The sequence below is a fragment of the Pelodiscus sinensis genome, chromosome 4 (genome assembly GCF_052426305.1).
Source record: "Pelodiscus sinensis isolate ZL-2025 chromosome 4, ASM5242630v1, whole genome shotgun sequence".
NCBI lineage: Eukaryota > Metazoa > Chordata > Testudines > Trionychidae > Pelodiscus > Pelodiscus sinensis.
In genome coordinates, this window is record NC_143055.1 from 104,263,855 (window position 1) to 104,279,760 (window position 15,906).

Here is a 15,906-nt window from a genome sequence, read left to right on the forward strand (position 1 = left end):
TGTGTGTACCCTACTCATGTCAAACAATGCATCTGAAGCAAGAGAAACTTAATTTGCAGAACTAGCCAAACTAACCCATTCATTCTGATTTGTACCTACAGACTTGGCTTTCCAGGAAAAATTCTGGGCAGAAAGTCAGCCAAGAACTGGTTTTCTCTTCAGCATTATATAAACTATAGATGTTTCCTAAAGCAGAATTTTACTAAGGAAAAAGGCATGTTTGTTTGATTTCCCTCTTTTCAAATTTCATATATGCATGGAAATATTTATATATACATTAATATATATATTATATATTTATAAATAAGCTACCATCTGGGGAAATATAAAAATCCTCCTCCTCCATGCTTTCTTCATACACTGAGGGCAACATCCCTCTTTCGAAAGAGGGATGCAAATTAGATCAAAATTGCAAATGAAGCAGGGATTTGAATTTCCCATGTTTCATTTGCATAATGAAGGCCGCACGTTCAGGTATTTCGAAAGTGAAAACGCTGTCTAGACCAAACCCTTTTTTCAAATGATCCTGTACTCCTCAGTTTCTCCAGCTTCAGTTGCCTTTTACACTGCTTCACTATGAGGGCAACCATTCCTGAACTGCACTCACGCAGCCTCACGCATGTAAGTTATTCCCAGCTATACTGCAGGAGTGTTTGTCAGCTACCCTAAATTATAATACAGGGACACCAGCAAATTCTCAGTCCAAGGTTTTCCCCCAGAAATATGCATCTTGTATTATCCCAAACACTCCTGGACAACACAAGCTCATCATTTCATTAATAGAAAATTATATACATAAGCCTTGTTAACTGAAATGGAGCTTCCCAAACATTTCAGTCTAAAAACATAGTGGTTTAGATAAACCAATAAAAGTTTTCTTAACTTAAAATCTATCTATAATAATTACAAGTAATGAGGCAGTCAGAGTTGGTTACAAAGAATAAAAGGTAAAATTAAAATTAGAAGGTAAGTTAAGTGAGTTCAGTACTAGAAATCTCTCTCTCATCCACATGCTGTAGCAATCTTACTGGATGAAATCTCTAGGTAGAATTTCTTCCTCAGTTCAATGTTGAATTCCTTGTCCTTCAGATATTATAGTTATTTTCTTCTTTAAAAATTATTTCCAGATGAGGTTCAGGAGACAAAAAATCTTTTGGCACAGGAACCTCCAGGTGTTCCATTGCCAAGATATAAATTTCACAGTCATGAAGTAGGACTGCTTACCCAGGTTATAGTCCAATTGGTTATATTGACACTTGACTGCAGTGTTGGCTAGTCTTTTGACTCTGGGAAACTGGTTTGAAACTCTTTCTACAGAATTGAAATGTTTCTTATATTGAAATTTTACAGTTTTACATAGTGTTGCTGCACACTTTTTTCAGGACAATAATGTTCAGCAGATGATATTTCGAATGATACAGCACAAAGCATACTTTATACAACATTTATAATCTTTTTGACAGGGTGAACATAAGGTATAGGTTGTAACATTCGTTCATTCTTGTAGAACTCTCAAGATATTTTGTCAGAAATGAATAAAAATAGTTTTCAAATTAATGGGAAGTAAGGAAAATTGTGTTGGAAGGGTCCCTGGGCAGAAAAATAATATAAAATTTTACATGTGCCTCCTAACCAGTGGAATACTGTGGATTAGTAAATAGGGACTAGCATGAAGGAAATCAGAAGTATGCTCTCATTCCTACATTCCTCCACTATTTTCTGGTCCTAACTAGCTCCCTCAAGCAGCTCACATTGTTGAAACTAATCCTCCTTGAACTCCTTGATCTGTGAATGTCTGCAAATATGGCTCAGTTCTGGTGGCTACTCCCTCCCCTTCTGCTCCCACTACTGCTACATTCCTCCACTGCTGCTATGGAACCCTCAAATAGACTTGAAGTCCAGGATCTGTGAGTTCTGTATCCACTCACTTGCAGCCCTTCACCACTCATATGTCTGATGTGGAAAAGATGCAGGAGGAATAGTTATTGGAGATTGCCTAGCTCCTAGAATTGGAAGGGACCTTGAAATTTTTGCCCCAAATGGCCTCCACAAGGCTTGAACTCACAACCCTGCATTTAGCAGGCCAATGCTCAAACCACTGAGCTATCCCTCCCCTCACCAGACAATATGAAAGAGAGAGAAGACTAAGGGGAATATTAGGAGCCAGTGGAGGAATACAGGCATTTTTAGGGGAGGCAGGAGATTGACCTACGTTATATTCCTTATTTTACAGATTTAATGTCCGTTATTGTCCTTCATTCTAGGTGCTTCTCAAAAGGTATGCGCCTAGTTACCTGTGCTTCTCCCTCCCCATACCAGAGACTCAATCCATTCTACTTTTGTTTTCTTCTCTAGCTCCTTCCTCCTCCCCTCCCCCCCAAACCATTCAGAAATCCAGGGTGCCTCAGTCTGTGCATTAACTCTCTTCTGACTCCCAATAGATGAGCATTCCTAGGTAACCTATCTCTGATAGTTTTCCAGTTTAATGAGTCTGACCACCTACTGATGGAGCCAGAGTGTGAAGGGGGCATGTTGGGGGGAGGGGGGAGTATCATTACAGTGGGGAGGCAAGGCAGGGTGGGTAGCAAGGCAGGGTGGGTGGCACCCAGGTGAGAGTCCTAACTTGTTGTGCTTCTCTGCTGATAGAAGTCATATCTAATCTTCAAGCTACTGACTCTGCATGGAAAATCATGAGAACAAATAGTTTTGAGGGGTGTGGTGGACATTTTTATAATGGCTAATAGGTCACCAGTTTAGAATGAAAGGACCCCAGTATGCTGAATGTTGTAATTTTGATTATTTCATGTTGCAAAGGTAATGCGATGTTTCTACAATCCTGCCCCATTTTAGTATTTAAAAAGGATTACATATGACTTCAAAAATGTATTGGACTTGCTGGGAATTTCTTAATTTATCTTTTGAGTTGAGTGTTTGACAATTAATGAAACAAATCTGTGCAAATGTACAAGTGGTGATTGCTGGCTGGGGGAAATATGTCAGTTCCCATACAGAGATTTCAGCATGTTTTTATCTGTCTCAGTGTTCATAGTTTCACACCTCTTCATGTTCCCTTTGAACAGTTGAGTTTGTAAAACATCTTTTCAAGGAAAATAAAGCAAGTAAAAGATTCTTGGCATTTGGGAGGACTCTCTGTGCATAAATATAATTGATTTTATGTTAAGGATATAAGCTAGTACTCTACTACCTGATAAAACTACTCACTCCTCCACCCCCTGCTGCATCTGTATCAGAGACAGCAATGTGGGGTGGAAACAGGAGCTGGTGTTGGCGGGAGCTGGCTTAAAAGCTGGTTTTCCCCCAGTACCATCTCCACGGTGCCACCTGTCCTCTACCCCTGCTGCTGCCTCTATGGCAGCAGCAGCGGGATGGGGTAGGGGAGGCTGCTCTGACAGCATCCCCTGTCTGCAGGGTCTCCCAGCTGGGAGCTGGGACATGTGCGTGCGCACACACACACGACAGGTGGCTGCTGCTGCGAAGTAGCCTCTTTCCACGGTGGCCTGGGCTAGCCACAGGCAGAAGCTGATCCCGGTGGCTGCCTCTGCCTGCAGCCAGCCCAGGCCACTGTAAACCGGGGCTGCTGGACATAGTATGAGTTGGGACTGACAGTCCTGGCTCGCTGCATCTGCACCACCGTGGCTTTGCATTTTAAATGTCGTAAGAGCAGCCTGGCTACCCATCCATGAGCTACCCCTGCTTGTGGCTCTGCATTTAAAATGCAGAGGCTCTGCGGTCCTGGCTTGCACCGGTCTAGAACTTACCCCCACTGCATCTCTGCAGTTTAAATGTAGTAGGAGCTGGACTGCCTGTGCACCTGGCTCCTACTACAGTTAAACTGCAGAGCTGCAGCAGGGGTAGCTCCTGGAACAGCGTGAGCTAGTATAGATCACCTTCCCTTATCAAGTAATCATGTAGTTTGATACAAATTGTAGCAACTAGGTGATCAGTCAGTTACCTGCTTAACATCCTTATTTTATGTTTAATTAGAAATTTTCAGAGGAAAAAATATCTAAATGAATATTCATAACTTTTAAAGAAACTATGAAGTGTATCACATTGGAGTCGATACAAATAGAACAGTCAAGATGTGCTTAAGATACATGCAACTAACTGCATGACCACATTGCTGTGATGTTTATGCATTTGCACTCCATCTACTTCCTACTCATTTCCCTTGCAAGTTACATAACGCTAAGAATTCTGCAAATACTTTTGCACATCAACACCTTTACTTCTGTGAAGGGTTCTAGGATGTTCATGGGATTTTGTATGTGTGTACAGTTGTTAATCTGTGTAGGTGTTTGCCGGAACCTTAGGTTATTTGTGCCAAAAAACTATTTACATTCTATATCTCTTTTTGTCTTCTGTGAAGTACCTTGCACAATTTTGGATGCAGCAAAATAAATAAATAGTCGAATAGAGAAAACATGAGAGAATAGGGTAATGCCACCAACACACAGAAAGATAGTTGGTCAGCAGATGTAGTATTGATTTCTATGACATCTGAGAACACATTATAGTTATATCCTTTATACATATTTGGGCGTGGGCAGAGGGAGATAACATTATTATATCCAGATCATGTTATGGATTCTACCAGTTACCTTTCTTTTCTGCATGCTTGTCCTGGTATTGTGCCTACGGTGTCTTTGTAGAATTTGTGAACTTAGCTTTGAACTGTGATGTATTTCTGAGAAACTACCACATATTTGCCTGGTTAGTTGCCACTAGTTTCTTCTTGTTTCCTGTTTGTTTAAAGGAGAAGAATGCACACATACAATTATAGCTTACGAGGACATCTGCCATTGTGCAGGACAGTTCTTCAAATATAATTTTTTTACCCACTTTGTTCCGTAATCACTATTATAATGAAGCAATTTATTAGAGCCGAACATAATGTAATTGGTGAGTTTCATTAAACTGTATGTACTGTAAGATTTCACAAAGGTCTACAACAGTTGATTTCACCCCCAAACATAGACCAGTATCACAGACAAGCTTCATTATAAAATCATAGAGCATTATGAAATTCAGGCCATTCCAAAAACTGGAAAATATTAATTTAGTGGTGAGTTTCACAGTCCCAAGTGTCTACTAATGTAATTTTTTTGTATCTAATGTTAGCAGTTTTTTATATGATTAGGGTTGTATTGTGAAAAATTCATACATCTCGAGGAATATAAGAAAATCGGAATTTCCTTATTCAATCAGATCAATGTTCCATCTAGTTCAGTATCCTACATCTGATATTGGCTCATAGCGACTGCTTCAGAGGAAGGTTCAAGAAATCTTGTACCGAATAACTAGCGAGTGACGTCCTCAAAGTGAAAAAATTATTCATAATCTAACTAGTTACAGTTTGGTTTATACTCTGAAGCATCTGTACCTTTCAACATTCTGTTTGTTTAAAAAACAGCAAATGGTCCTGCAGCACCATTGTTTGTTGATCTTTATCAATAATACTTTTGGGTATTCTGATATCCATAGAAAGATCTAATTCATTTATGAAGCCCACAAAGCTCTTGTTCTGAATCATATTGGCTGGCAATGAGTTCTGAAGGTCAACTGTGTTACTTTATATAGGTTGGACCTCCCTGGTCCAGCACTGTTGGAACCTGACCAGTCCCGAACAAGAAAATTTGCCAGACCAGGGGAGGTCTCCTGTCACAAGCACCCAAGCCCATTGCGTGCTGCTAATAGGCTACCCTCACAGGCAACCCTGCCTAGCCCTTCCCCTCCCCCAATCTGGCTAGGCTGCTTGCCATGCTGCTTCTGGCTCCCTGAAGCAGCTGGGAGCAGCCATGGGGCTGGGGCTGCAGCCCCAACAGCTGAGGACATCCACAGGACTTCGGCCCTGGCCCACACAGCTGGGGCAGCTGTGGAGTTCTGGCCCTGGCCCTGTGTTCCTGGGGGGTGCTGCTGGAGGCTGCTGCAGGACTCCAGCTGCAGCCCTGAGCTCCCTGGGGGCAGATGGAGGCTGCTGCAGGGCTCTTGCCCCAGTCCTGTGCTTCCCCCAGCCAGGCTGGAAACCCTGATGCCTCTCCCAGCTTGCCCTCCTGCCCTTAGACTTGGGGCTTTCTGGTCTAGGAGCATCCATGGCCCTGCTGGACCACAGATGTTACCGGACCAGTGTGTGCTGGTTTTTGGAGGTACAACCTGTATTGCCATATCACTTGGGTTACTTCAGGGACAATATATTTTGGGTGCTACTGCTCAGTTTGTGAAAATCTGCCCTGCAATAAAAAAAAAGGCACCAAGTCTGTTTTTTCCCAGGTCAGCTGAGACCAGCTGATTTGCTCATTCTTGGAACCCAGAGCTTCATCCCAAGTTTAAAGGTCTTCTACACTGCAATTTTATAGCCTCTCAGCCCAATTCCCATGAGCCTAAGTCAGCTAACCTGGGCCAGCTGCAACCATGCCCATGGTTTTTATTGCAGTGTAAATGTCCCCACAGGTTTGAAGAGGCTTCAGTGGTGATGGTGTTCTCTGTAGTCTCTTGACTTTTCTCTTTCGAAAGGTAGAGAGAAAATGGGTTCACACCAAGCCATATCCTTTTCAATCAGAAGTCTACTTACTCCATTAGTTTCTCAAGGACAAAAACACTTACACTGAACAGAAAAGTGGAGTTGTAAAGGAAAGTGTGGTGTATTTCTATTTGGAAGGCTTGATTCGTTGTGTTGGGAGAGTGCAGTGACTTATTTCTTGAGTCATCATTTGTTTGGACATTTTTTAAAAGAGGGTTGGATTGAAACTGCTGGTAGTTAATTTAGCTAGACTTTGAGAAACTGACAGGAACAACATAATACATCATCTCCATAGTCAACAACAGTTTTGTTTTTAACATTGGCTACTTTCTACTTACATAAAGCCAGAGTTTTGTAATATTAACTGAAGTGTGTGGGTTTGAGTGGTTGGTGGGTTTTTTTTATTATTATTATTATTATTATTATTCTCACTTAGTCAAAGGCTTGTGGAATATAATGCTGTCTTGTTTGTCTGCCTGTTATAATCCCTCGTGTATTTGTTTCTGCTTATTGAATGCTTTGTTAAAACAGTGCTTAGAATAGTTTGTTCTCCTGAAATCTAGCTTTAATTGAAATAATTATTTTTCTATTGTATTTCTAATTAATGGTTTTCAGAAAATAATCATTATTGCTAATATCGTGTATCTAATACAGCTGAAACTCAGTAGTTGGCAATCTTTGTACACTCTTATTTCTATTACTGGTCGTCAGAGAATCTTTGTTGAGGGAGAAGAATTAGTTGGCTGGCATTCATTTTCAGCTGTTGTTTGCAGCAATGCTATCACACACTAGGTATAGGCTACTAATTCCAGCTGCTGCGTTTGTGTGTTGTGGGGTGGGAGGTTAGAAAGTGACCACAGAGTGCTCTTGTGGCATAACACAGCACCTCCAGAAATAAGTATGGCGTGAATCTGAGGTACAATTTTGTCTTCCCTCATCAAAAAGAAAAGTCCTAAGCAAAAAAGAACAACTTGAAAAAGAGTTGGATATAACCGAGTATCAAACAATCAGAAAACCTGGGGTGGAGTGGAAGAAACAGAGCCATGAGATGAATAAATCTGTCTCTTTTTTTTTTTTTCTTTTTTTTTATAGTTCGACTTCATGACAGCATATCAGAAGAAGGATTCCATTACCTAGTCTTTGATTTGTGAGTATATCCTTTGTGCTTGTGTAACATATGTACTCTGGGGACCTGATGTTCAAATGGTGTGCATCCACATGGCTAGGGTGATCTGTTACTGATCAGTTCCATGTACCTAGCTAGGGATGTAAAATTTCGATTAATTGGCTAATCGAATAGTCGATAAGGGCACCCCTGCCTTTGAAGTGTAGCAACAGCCCCAGGACTGTTGCTACACTTCAAAGGTGAAAGTGCTGCAGGGAGCACGGGGCTAGTGCGGGATTCAAGCAGTTCCCCGCTGGCCCTGTGGTCCCTGCGGCGTTTGAAAGCGGCAGTACTGCAGGAGCCTGAGGTCACCTGGGGACTCTGAATCCCCAGCTGACCCTGGGCTTCCTGCAGCACTGCTGCTTTCAGATACTGTGAGAAGCCCGGTGTCAGGCTCCACGTGGCATTCCAAAGCAGCAGCATCGCATGGAGCCCAGGGTCAGATAGCAGAGTTGGCGGTTGACCATGTGGCTCTGTCACTTTGAAATGCCGCATGCAGCCTGGGGTCTGGCCCTGGGCTCCACACAGCACTGCCGCTTTGAAGCACTGTTTCCTCTGCCCTCCCCCTCACCCCGGTTGCCTCTTTCTGATGGAGGACGCAAGGGTAGGGGAAGCAATTAGTGTGTCAACTGTCCTATTAGTGTGCCCACTGTCTGATATGCATTTGCTTATCGGATAGTTGACTCATCATTCACATCCCTTTACTCAGTTCTGACTTGTATTAGTCACTATGATAACCACATGCGCAAAGCTTTGCATATACAAATGTACAGTGTATTTGGAGCATCAGCTTAAACTACCATCAAACTGCTATATGTGTTGAAGTAATTAACCATTGTGATATTTTCTCCATAGCTGTAACTGCTGAAAGTTCTGTTTGTTTTAAATTTGACTTTTAACAAGTTGTGTTAAATTTTTTCTTGAAATTTAGTAAACAGTTTTCTCAGAGCAAACTAGTCCATCCTGTAATTGCTATCTGTGGATTTTACAATTTATATAAGTGTCTAATGTGTAATATACAGGTCATACAATAAATGGGGCTACAGGTGATTAAAATTGTGACGAATCATGCTGTTAAATTGTAATAGAATACCATTTAAATACTTTTGGTAGTTTTCTAAATTTTCAAATACTGATTTCAGTAACAACACAATACAAAGTGCATGGTTCTCATTTTATATTTATTTTTATAAATACTTGCACTGTAAAAAAAAATTAGTATTCTTCAATTCATCTAATACAAGTATTGTAATGCAATCTCATCATGAAAGTTGAACTTAAAAACGTAGAATTGTGTACAAAAAACTCCATTAAAATAAAACAATAGAAAACTTTAGACTCTTTGATACCACACAGTTCTATTTTTTGTTCAGCCAGTCACTCAGAAAAAAATGGTGTTTACATTTGTGGAAAGCACTGTTGCTTGCTGCTGCTTTTCATTGGTAAACTGGGTTCTTGTTTACAAGATAAGTCCCAGGCAGACTGTGAAGAGCTATAAAAAAAATAAAAAAAAAAACCCTCTCAAAACTCCATGACTGGACAACAGAATGGCCGATGAAATTTGATGTTGATAAATGCCAAGTAATGCACATTGGAAAACACAATCCCAACTACACAATAAAATTGATGGGGTCTAAATTTAGCTATTACCACTCCAGAAAGAGATTTTGGTGTTATTGTGGACAGCTCTCTAAAAACATCCACTCAGTGTGCAGTGGCAGTCAAAAAACAGACAAAAAACTAGAATATTGGAATTATAAATCCATGGAACACCCACATCATGTATTAAAATGGAAAAAGTTCAAAAAAGGGCAACAGAAATCATTAGGGATAATGGAACAGCTTCTGTATGAGGAGAGATTTGTAAGACTGGGATTTGTCATCTTGAAGAAGAGACTAAGGGGAGATATGATTGAAGGCTATAAAGTCATGATCGGTATGGAGAAAATAAATAAGAAAGTGCTACTTTATTCCTTCTCAAACACAAGAACTTGGGGGAGGGGGAATCACCAAATAAAATGAATATGCATCAGGCTTAAAACAAACAAAAAGGAAGTATTTCATCACACAATGAACAGAAAACCTGTGGAATTCTTTGCCAGCGGATATTGTGAAAGCTAAGACTATATAACAAGGTTCAAAAAAGAACAAAATAGTTCATGAGGATAGGTCCATCAGTGGCAGTTAGCCAGGATGGTCAGGAATGGGCTGGGAATGAGCAACAGGGAATGGGTCACATGATTATTACCAGTTTCTGTTTCCCTGTGGGGCCACTGGCATTGGACACTATTGAAAGGCAGGATACTGGGTAGGGATGTTAAAATTAGATTAAGCAACTAATTGAAAAGTTGATGGAATTTCTACCGACTATTCAATTAGTCGATAAGAGCGCTTTCACTTTGAAATGTAGCAAGAGCCCTAGCAGGGGTTCTTGTGCATTTCAAATATTGAAACACCACATGGAGCCCAGGGCTAGCGTGGGACTCTAAGATCCCCACTCCATGCGGCACATCTGCTTTGTAATGTACAAGAGCCCCAGGGAGGACTCTAGTACATTTCAAAGGTGGAACACTACCTCTGCGCCCCCGTCCTCTCCCACAGAGCTGGAGGAAACCAGCTTTTTAAGCCCGCTCCTGTCAGCACTCCCTTCCCTCCCCCCCTTGCTGCCTGTTTCTGATAAAAGCAGCAAAAGTGGGGGGGGAGGGGGCAACTAGTCGACTAGCGTGTCAACTATCAGATAAGCTTTTGCTTATTGGATAGTCGATTAGTCGCTTACATCCCCAGTACTGGGCTAAATGGACCTTTGGTCTGACCTATATGGCTGCTGTTCTGTCACCTGAAAGCGAGAACAGGTGTTCACATTACACTGTTGGAGCTGGAATCACTAGATATTTATTGCCAGATGTGCTAATGTCTCATATGTCCCTTTATGCTTTCACCACCATTCCACAGGACATGTGTCCACGCTGATGGTGGGTTTTCCTCATTAACTATACAAAACACAGTGGATTTACGCATGTTCATTTTTATCATCTGAGTCAGATGCCACCAGCAGAAATTTGATTTTCTTTTTTTGGTGGTTCGAGTTCTGTAGGTTCCCCATCAAAGTGTTGCTCTTTTCAGACTTCTGAAAGCATGCTCTGCACTTTGTCCCTCTCCGATTTTGGAAGGCAGTTCAGATACAGAACTCAATGCCAGGTTTAAGAATCTATCTTTAGAAATTCACATTGGTACCTTCTTTTGCATTGTGTCAAATCTCCAGTGAAGGTATTCTTAAAACAAACAATGAGTGCTGGGTTATCATCCAAGACAGTTATAATCTGAAATATATGGCAGAGTGCAGGTAAAACACAGCAGGAGACATAACAATTCTCTCCCAAGAAGTTGTCACAAATTTAATTAATGCATTATTTTTTTTAATTAGCATCATCAGCATGGAATCATGTCCTCTGTATTAGTAACAGAAGCCTGAAAGTGTATTCAGATGTTTAGCATATTTGGCATGTAAATACCTTGCACATTGTAAATACAAAATGGGCAGTATTGTTTCCTGTAAACATGAACAGACTTGTATGTCTTCATGATTGCCTGAATAAGAAGTAAGACTGTGTGAACTTATAAGTTCTAAAGTTTTACATTATTTTGTTTTTGAATGCAGTTCTGTGACCAAAAAAATTTATATTTGTAAATTTTACTTTAACAGTTAGATTACACCATGAGGTGAACTGAAAAATACTGTCTTGTTGTTTATCATTTTAACTTTTGTAGTGCAAATATTTGTAATAAAAATAATTGAAAGCGAGCATTGTATACTTGATATTCTGTTGTAATTATAATCTGTATATTTAAAAATGTAGAAAAACATCCAAAATATTTAATACATTTCAGTTGGTATTCTGTTTAACAGTGCGATTTAAAATGGTGTGTAATCATGACTTTTTTTAAATCATGATTAATTTTGAATTAACCCGTGACTTAACTGCTCTTAATCAACAGTCCTAATAATAAAATGCTATTCATTCTGTACATTGGATACTGTATTTTACTTAATTCAGCCACGATGTGTGTATATATTGTGATGTGGTGCTTAATTACATGGCTGCTGGGGAGCCCTTTCAACTCCAGCTATTTAAAGCCCACTTCCCCCTTCCCCCTTTCCGTACAAGGCCCTGCTCCCTCCAGGGTAGTCCATGACCACTTCTGAAACTTATGAAGTGGCTCCTCTTAAAGTTATTGCCCACCCCTGTTCTGGGGGCAACTCAGTGGTGTTTAGTGAAGGACACTGAGGTCTGTAGGATTCCAGCTGCATTTGTTGCAGAAGACTTATAGTGAGTGAAGCAGGGATTGCAAGCAGAGAGAGAATGGTCTCATGGTTAAAGCTGTTCAGTGCCACCCTGGAGAACTGAATTCTATCCGTGCGTCTGCAGAGAGTTCTATTTGTTGCTAGTCAAGTCTGCTGAAGCAGACTTTTCACATATGGACACTAATTGTGTTCCTTATTTTCTGGCTGCTTGTCTTGAGTCTGATTGACAGCACTGCTAAGCAATCTCTGCTGAATCTAAAGTTAATGGGAGCTATGCTTTGAAAAGGAGCTATGCTTTGAAAATAGGAAGTGGTATTGTGGCACTTGTTAAAATCAGGCCCCATGTATCTCAGGGCACCCAAAATTAAAGGAAACTTTTACTTTTGAGTAAAGTTGGACAGAAGTTTTCAGAGAATATTTTTCTATCAGAAAATACTGATTTGTTCTCAGAGAATATCTGTGCTTTTGACATGATGCTTTTGAGTAAATTGACAGAAACCAGGGAGGCTTCTGAAACGTTGTTGGTTCCCTGCCAGTTCATCTGCCTCCATGTTTCCTTGGCAATCTACCTGAGAAGCTGCTGGGGAGATTGGGATTCCAAGCTCTGGAATCAGAACAGAAATTTTGAAACTGTGTTTCCTGTAGGATAAGAATTCCAGATCCCATTCAGCTCTACTTTTGTTGTTTATCTGTACAATAGGAATAAAAATGCCCACATGTCTCAGAGGGATGTTCTGAAAATAGGTTCATTGTTTGTGAAACACTCAGATATTGTAATATCCACGATAGAACCATCTATGAAGAAACTGAAAGTTCTGCCTTTAGAATAGGGTTTGAATAATGCGCAGCAAAAAAGGTCGCCCTGGGACCACACATTGAGTAGAGAGAAAATGAATGAGCACTGTCTACTCCGTGCATTGACGGGAGCTGGAGTCTTGTGAGAGAGAAATAGCATATATTTGCATAGAATAACAGAACTGGAAGGAACCTCGGGTGGTCAAGTCCAGTCTCCTGCATAATTAAACACTGTCATAGTGTGTGTATATCTAGCTATATTTGTATCTATATCTATAAAAAGAGCATAAGATTGCACAGGAAAACTTCATTCCCGTATTTCCTAATTTTGGAGTTCTTAACTTAGCTTCAGGTATTTTAACATACTTTGTGTGGAGTATGGTCTAGATTCTCTGTATGTGATGCACAGCTAGTGCTTGAAAGCAAATCACAAATGCAATATCAATTTAATGTGAATGCCAAGCATAAGTTCATAATGTTGTTTTTCTCCAGACTGCACTTTTTTGTAAACTCTCATGACATGCGTTTCTGCTGTGAAATGACTGAAAACCTGTTATATACCTATTTTTACGCCTATAAATATTTTGTGTTCCAAAATATTCTTCATTGTGGGAGGGAAAATACATTTAAAGGAGGAATGTAATACTGTAGTAACTTACACAGAGCAGGGCATTTTAATGCAAATAAATTACATTGCCATTAATTTTCTGCATTTTCCCTGTAACTCACGTAGGTATTTATATCTGAATAAGGATTTTCTCACTGTACTGTACACTCTTCCCTTTACTTAATCTCGGAATGAAATCAATATCCTGTGCTTATGACCAGGATACAGTTTTATACAGACAAAGTTTACCTAATATTGCTTTGGAAAAAGGCTCTGAAGGTTTCCTAAGTGCTGTGTCAAAACTAAACTTTATTCTAAAAGGGGTTTACCTTTTTTACCTGTTTAGGAACAGATGTATAATGCTGGTTTCAGTCTTGAACATTTTTTCCAACTTCCTCCTTTCTCAAGAGCAGACTAACTCCCTTTACTCAGTTCTGATTTGTATAAGTCACTACTGTTAATGCACATTTTTATGCACATTATTGTTATTTAATTAACAGATGCATAATTTATACAAATGAGATCTTTAGGAAGCCAAATGAATATATGAAATGTAAGTTTGCTGGGAGGAAATGGTCAGCAAAAGGAGACATACTAAAAGCAAATAGGTACAGCTTTTTGCCTTTTGACAGTAAAGCACTGTGTTTGCTAGACTGAATGGTAAACCTGATTTTTCTGGAAAGAAGAATTATCTGCATATTTTATTCTTGATGTACTGCTTTTACAGCCTGGTGAAGCAGTTTAGTGCAGACATTGTTCCAGCCAGTGGAATTCAGAATGCACAGCATGTGTCAAAAAACTCTCTTATTATAGCAATATTGGTCCTTCCTCAGATTGCCATTTCATTTCAGTAATTGCAAAGCTGAAAATCCTATTCAGTATGCACCTTTTGCAAATAAGGTTTACTCTGAGGCCATATGCCTCCCCGTCGATATTCTTTTACTGTTTGCATCTATATATTTAGTTCATTATCACATATTGTACTACTAAGAAATAAAGTAATTCTAAACCTGACAAATTGTACATATTACAAGTAGTAGAGACAAAAGCCATTGCCAAAAGGCTGCTGTCAAAGAGACTAAGGGTAACATTAGCAGAAAGCAGCTGCTGATATCCTCTACCCGTAATGATCCTATATTGTTCTCCTAAATGCTGCTAGATTACTCCTAACTGGTAAACGGGCAGTGTTTGGTAACTTGATTTATATGTAACAAGTTCTCTGTGTGGAAACAAAATTAAAAACACTGATGTTGTTGTACCAAATAAAAGCAAGCAGGATCTTATGAGGGGGATAAGGCAAAAAGCCACATTTATTGTAAAGATAATAATAAAAAAATAAAAAAAGATAGAAGCAAACAACGTTGTTTAACTACTTAACCCTTATACATATAAACATTCATTTATCCATTCATTCAGGTTCTGTGTATTTGTTATAGTTACCAGCCTGGAAGTTGCTTGTGACAGAATACTGGCCAGGTACTCTGTACACAAGTGATGGTATTGGGGAGCGAAGTCCTGATCAGATGCGCATCTGAAGCTCCTGGTAGGCTGGCAGCAGAACCTTGGACTCTGATAACATAGTTTTTTAGTACAGTTCTTATAGGAATTTTTTCCTATGCCAGTCTATGGAAATTGCTGCATCATGCTGATGTCTTCAGGGTGGCTGCCAGGTGCTCACATTTGAACTATCTCACCCATTACCAAGATAGTTTCCCCAATTATCACCTCTAATACCATTAACTCACAAACATCCCACTCTCCCCACCTCTAATATCATCAATTCACAGACACTTACCTTTCTTTCCCCCCCCCCCCCCCCCGCATCACCCTCCTGTTCTGCAATGTGATTTGTCCTTTTCATATGTGTTCCTTTTTTTAATTGTATCCTTTGGTATATATGGTTGTGACTACTTTCTTCCACTATTTGATCTGAGGAAGTGGGTCTGGCCCACGAAAGCGCATCATCTAATAAACCATCTTGTTAGTCTTTAAAGTGCTACATTGTCCTGCATTTTGCTTCAGGTGCTCACCAGTGATCTCATCAGGTGGACCTTCAGTACTTGGTTTTCTCCACTTGACACCTTTTTGGTTGCACTGGCACCTGACGCCTTCTTCAGCCCTTTGTTGCTGTATTCTCAGGCTGGCACCTCTCAGAACCATTCACTCATCATCCAAGCACTCTCTCTCTTACATACATTCCTTAATTAATGTTTCCCATACAATATTTTTGTATAATAATAACTTTACATATATCAGAGTTGTAGTTACAAAAAGTTTCTGGGTGGTATTGCTTAAAACATTCTCTGAGTGCTGAATAAAGTTACAATGTTTTAAAGAGAACAGGCGTCAATTAAGTAACAGTGCCCTTAGTCAATTACAGGGCTTGGCTCCCATAGCAGAGTTAATGGCTTGACAATGCATTGTTACAATGTATCTCTGCAATGTCAATTTCAAGCAGCCCCTTGCACAAGCTTGAGCATGCCCTGGAGCGGGAG

At 40.0% G+C, this 15,906-nt stretch overlaps 1 protein-coding gene across 42 annotated transcripts in view; it reads left to right on the plus strand.

Moving 5' to 3' along the window:
- Positions 1 to 15,906, plus strand: part of CAMK2D (calcium/calmodulin dependent protein kinase II delta) — a 262,249-nt gene that overhangs the window by 149,477 nt on the left and 96,866 nt on the right. For all 42 annotated transcript variants that reach the window (XM_089778016.1, XM_089778037.1, XM_075929800.2 and 39 more), the window contains exon 4: positions 7,634 to 7,688. In XM_089778016.1, coding sequence (XP_089634142.1) covers positions 7,634 to 7,688 — 55 coding nt within the window. The remainder of the gene's footprint in view (positions 1 to 7,633; positions 7,689 to 15,906) is intronic.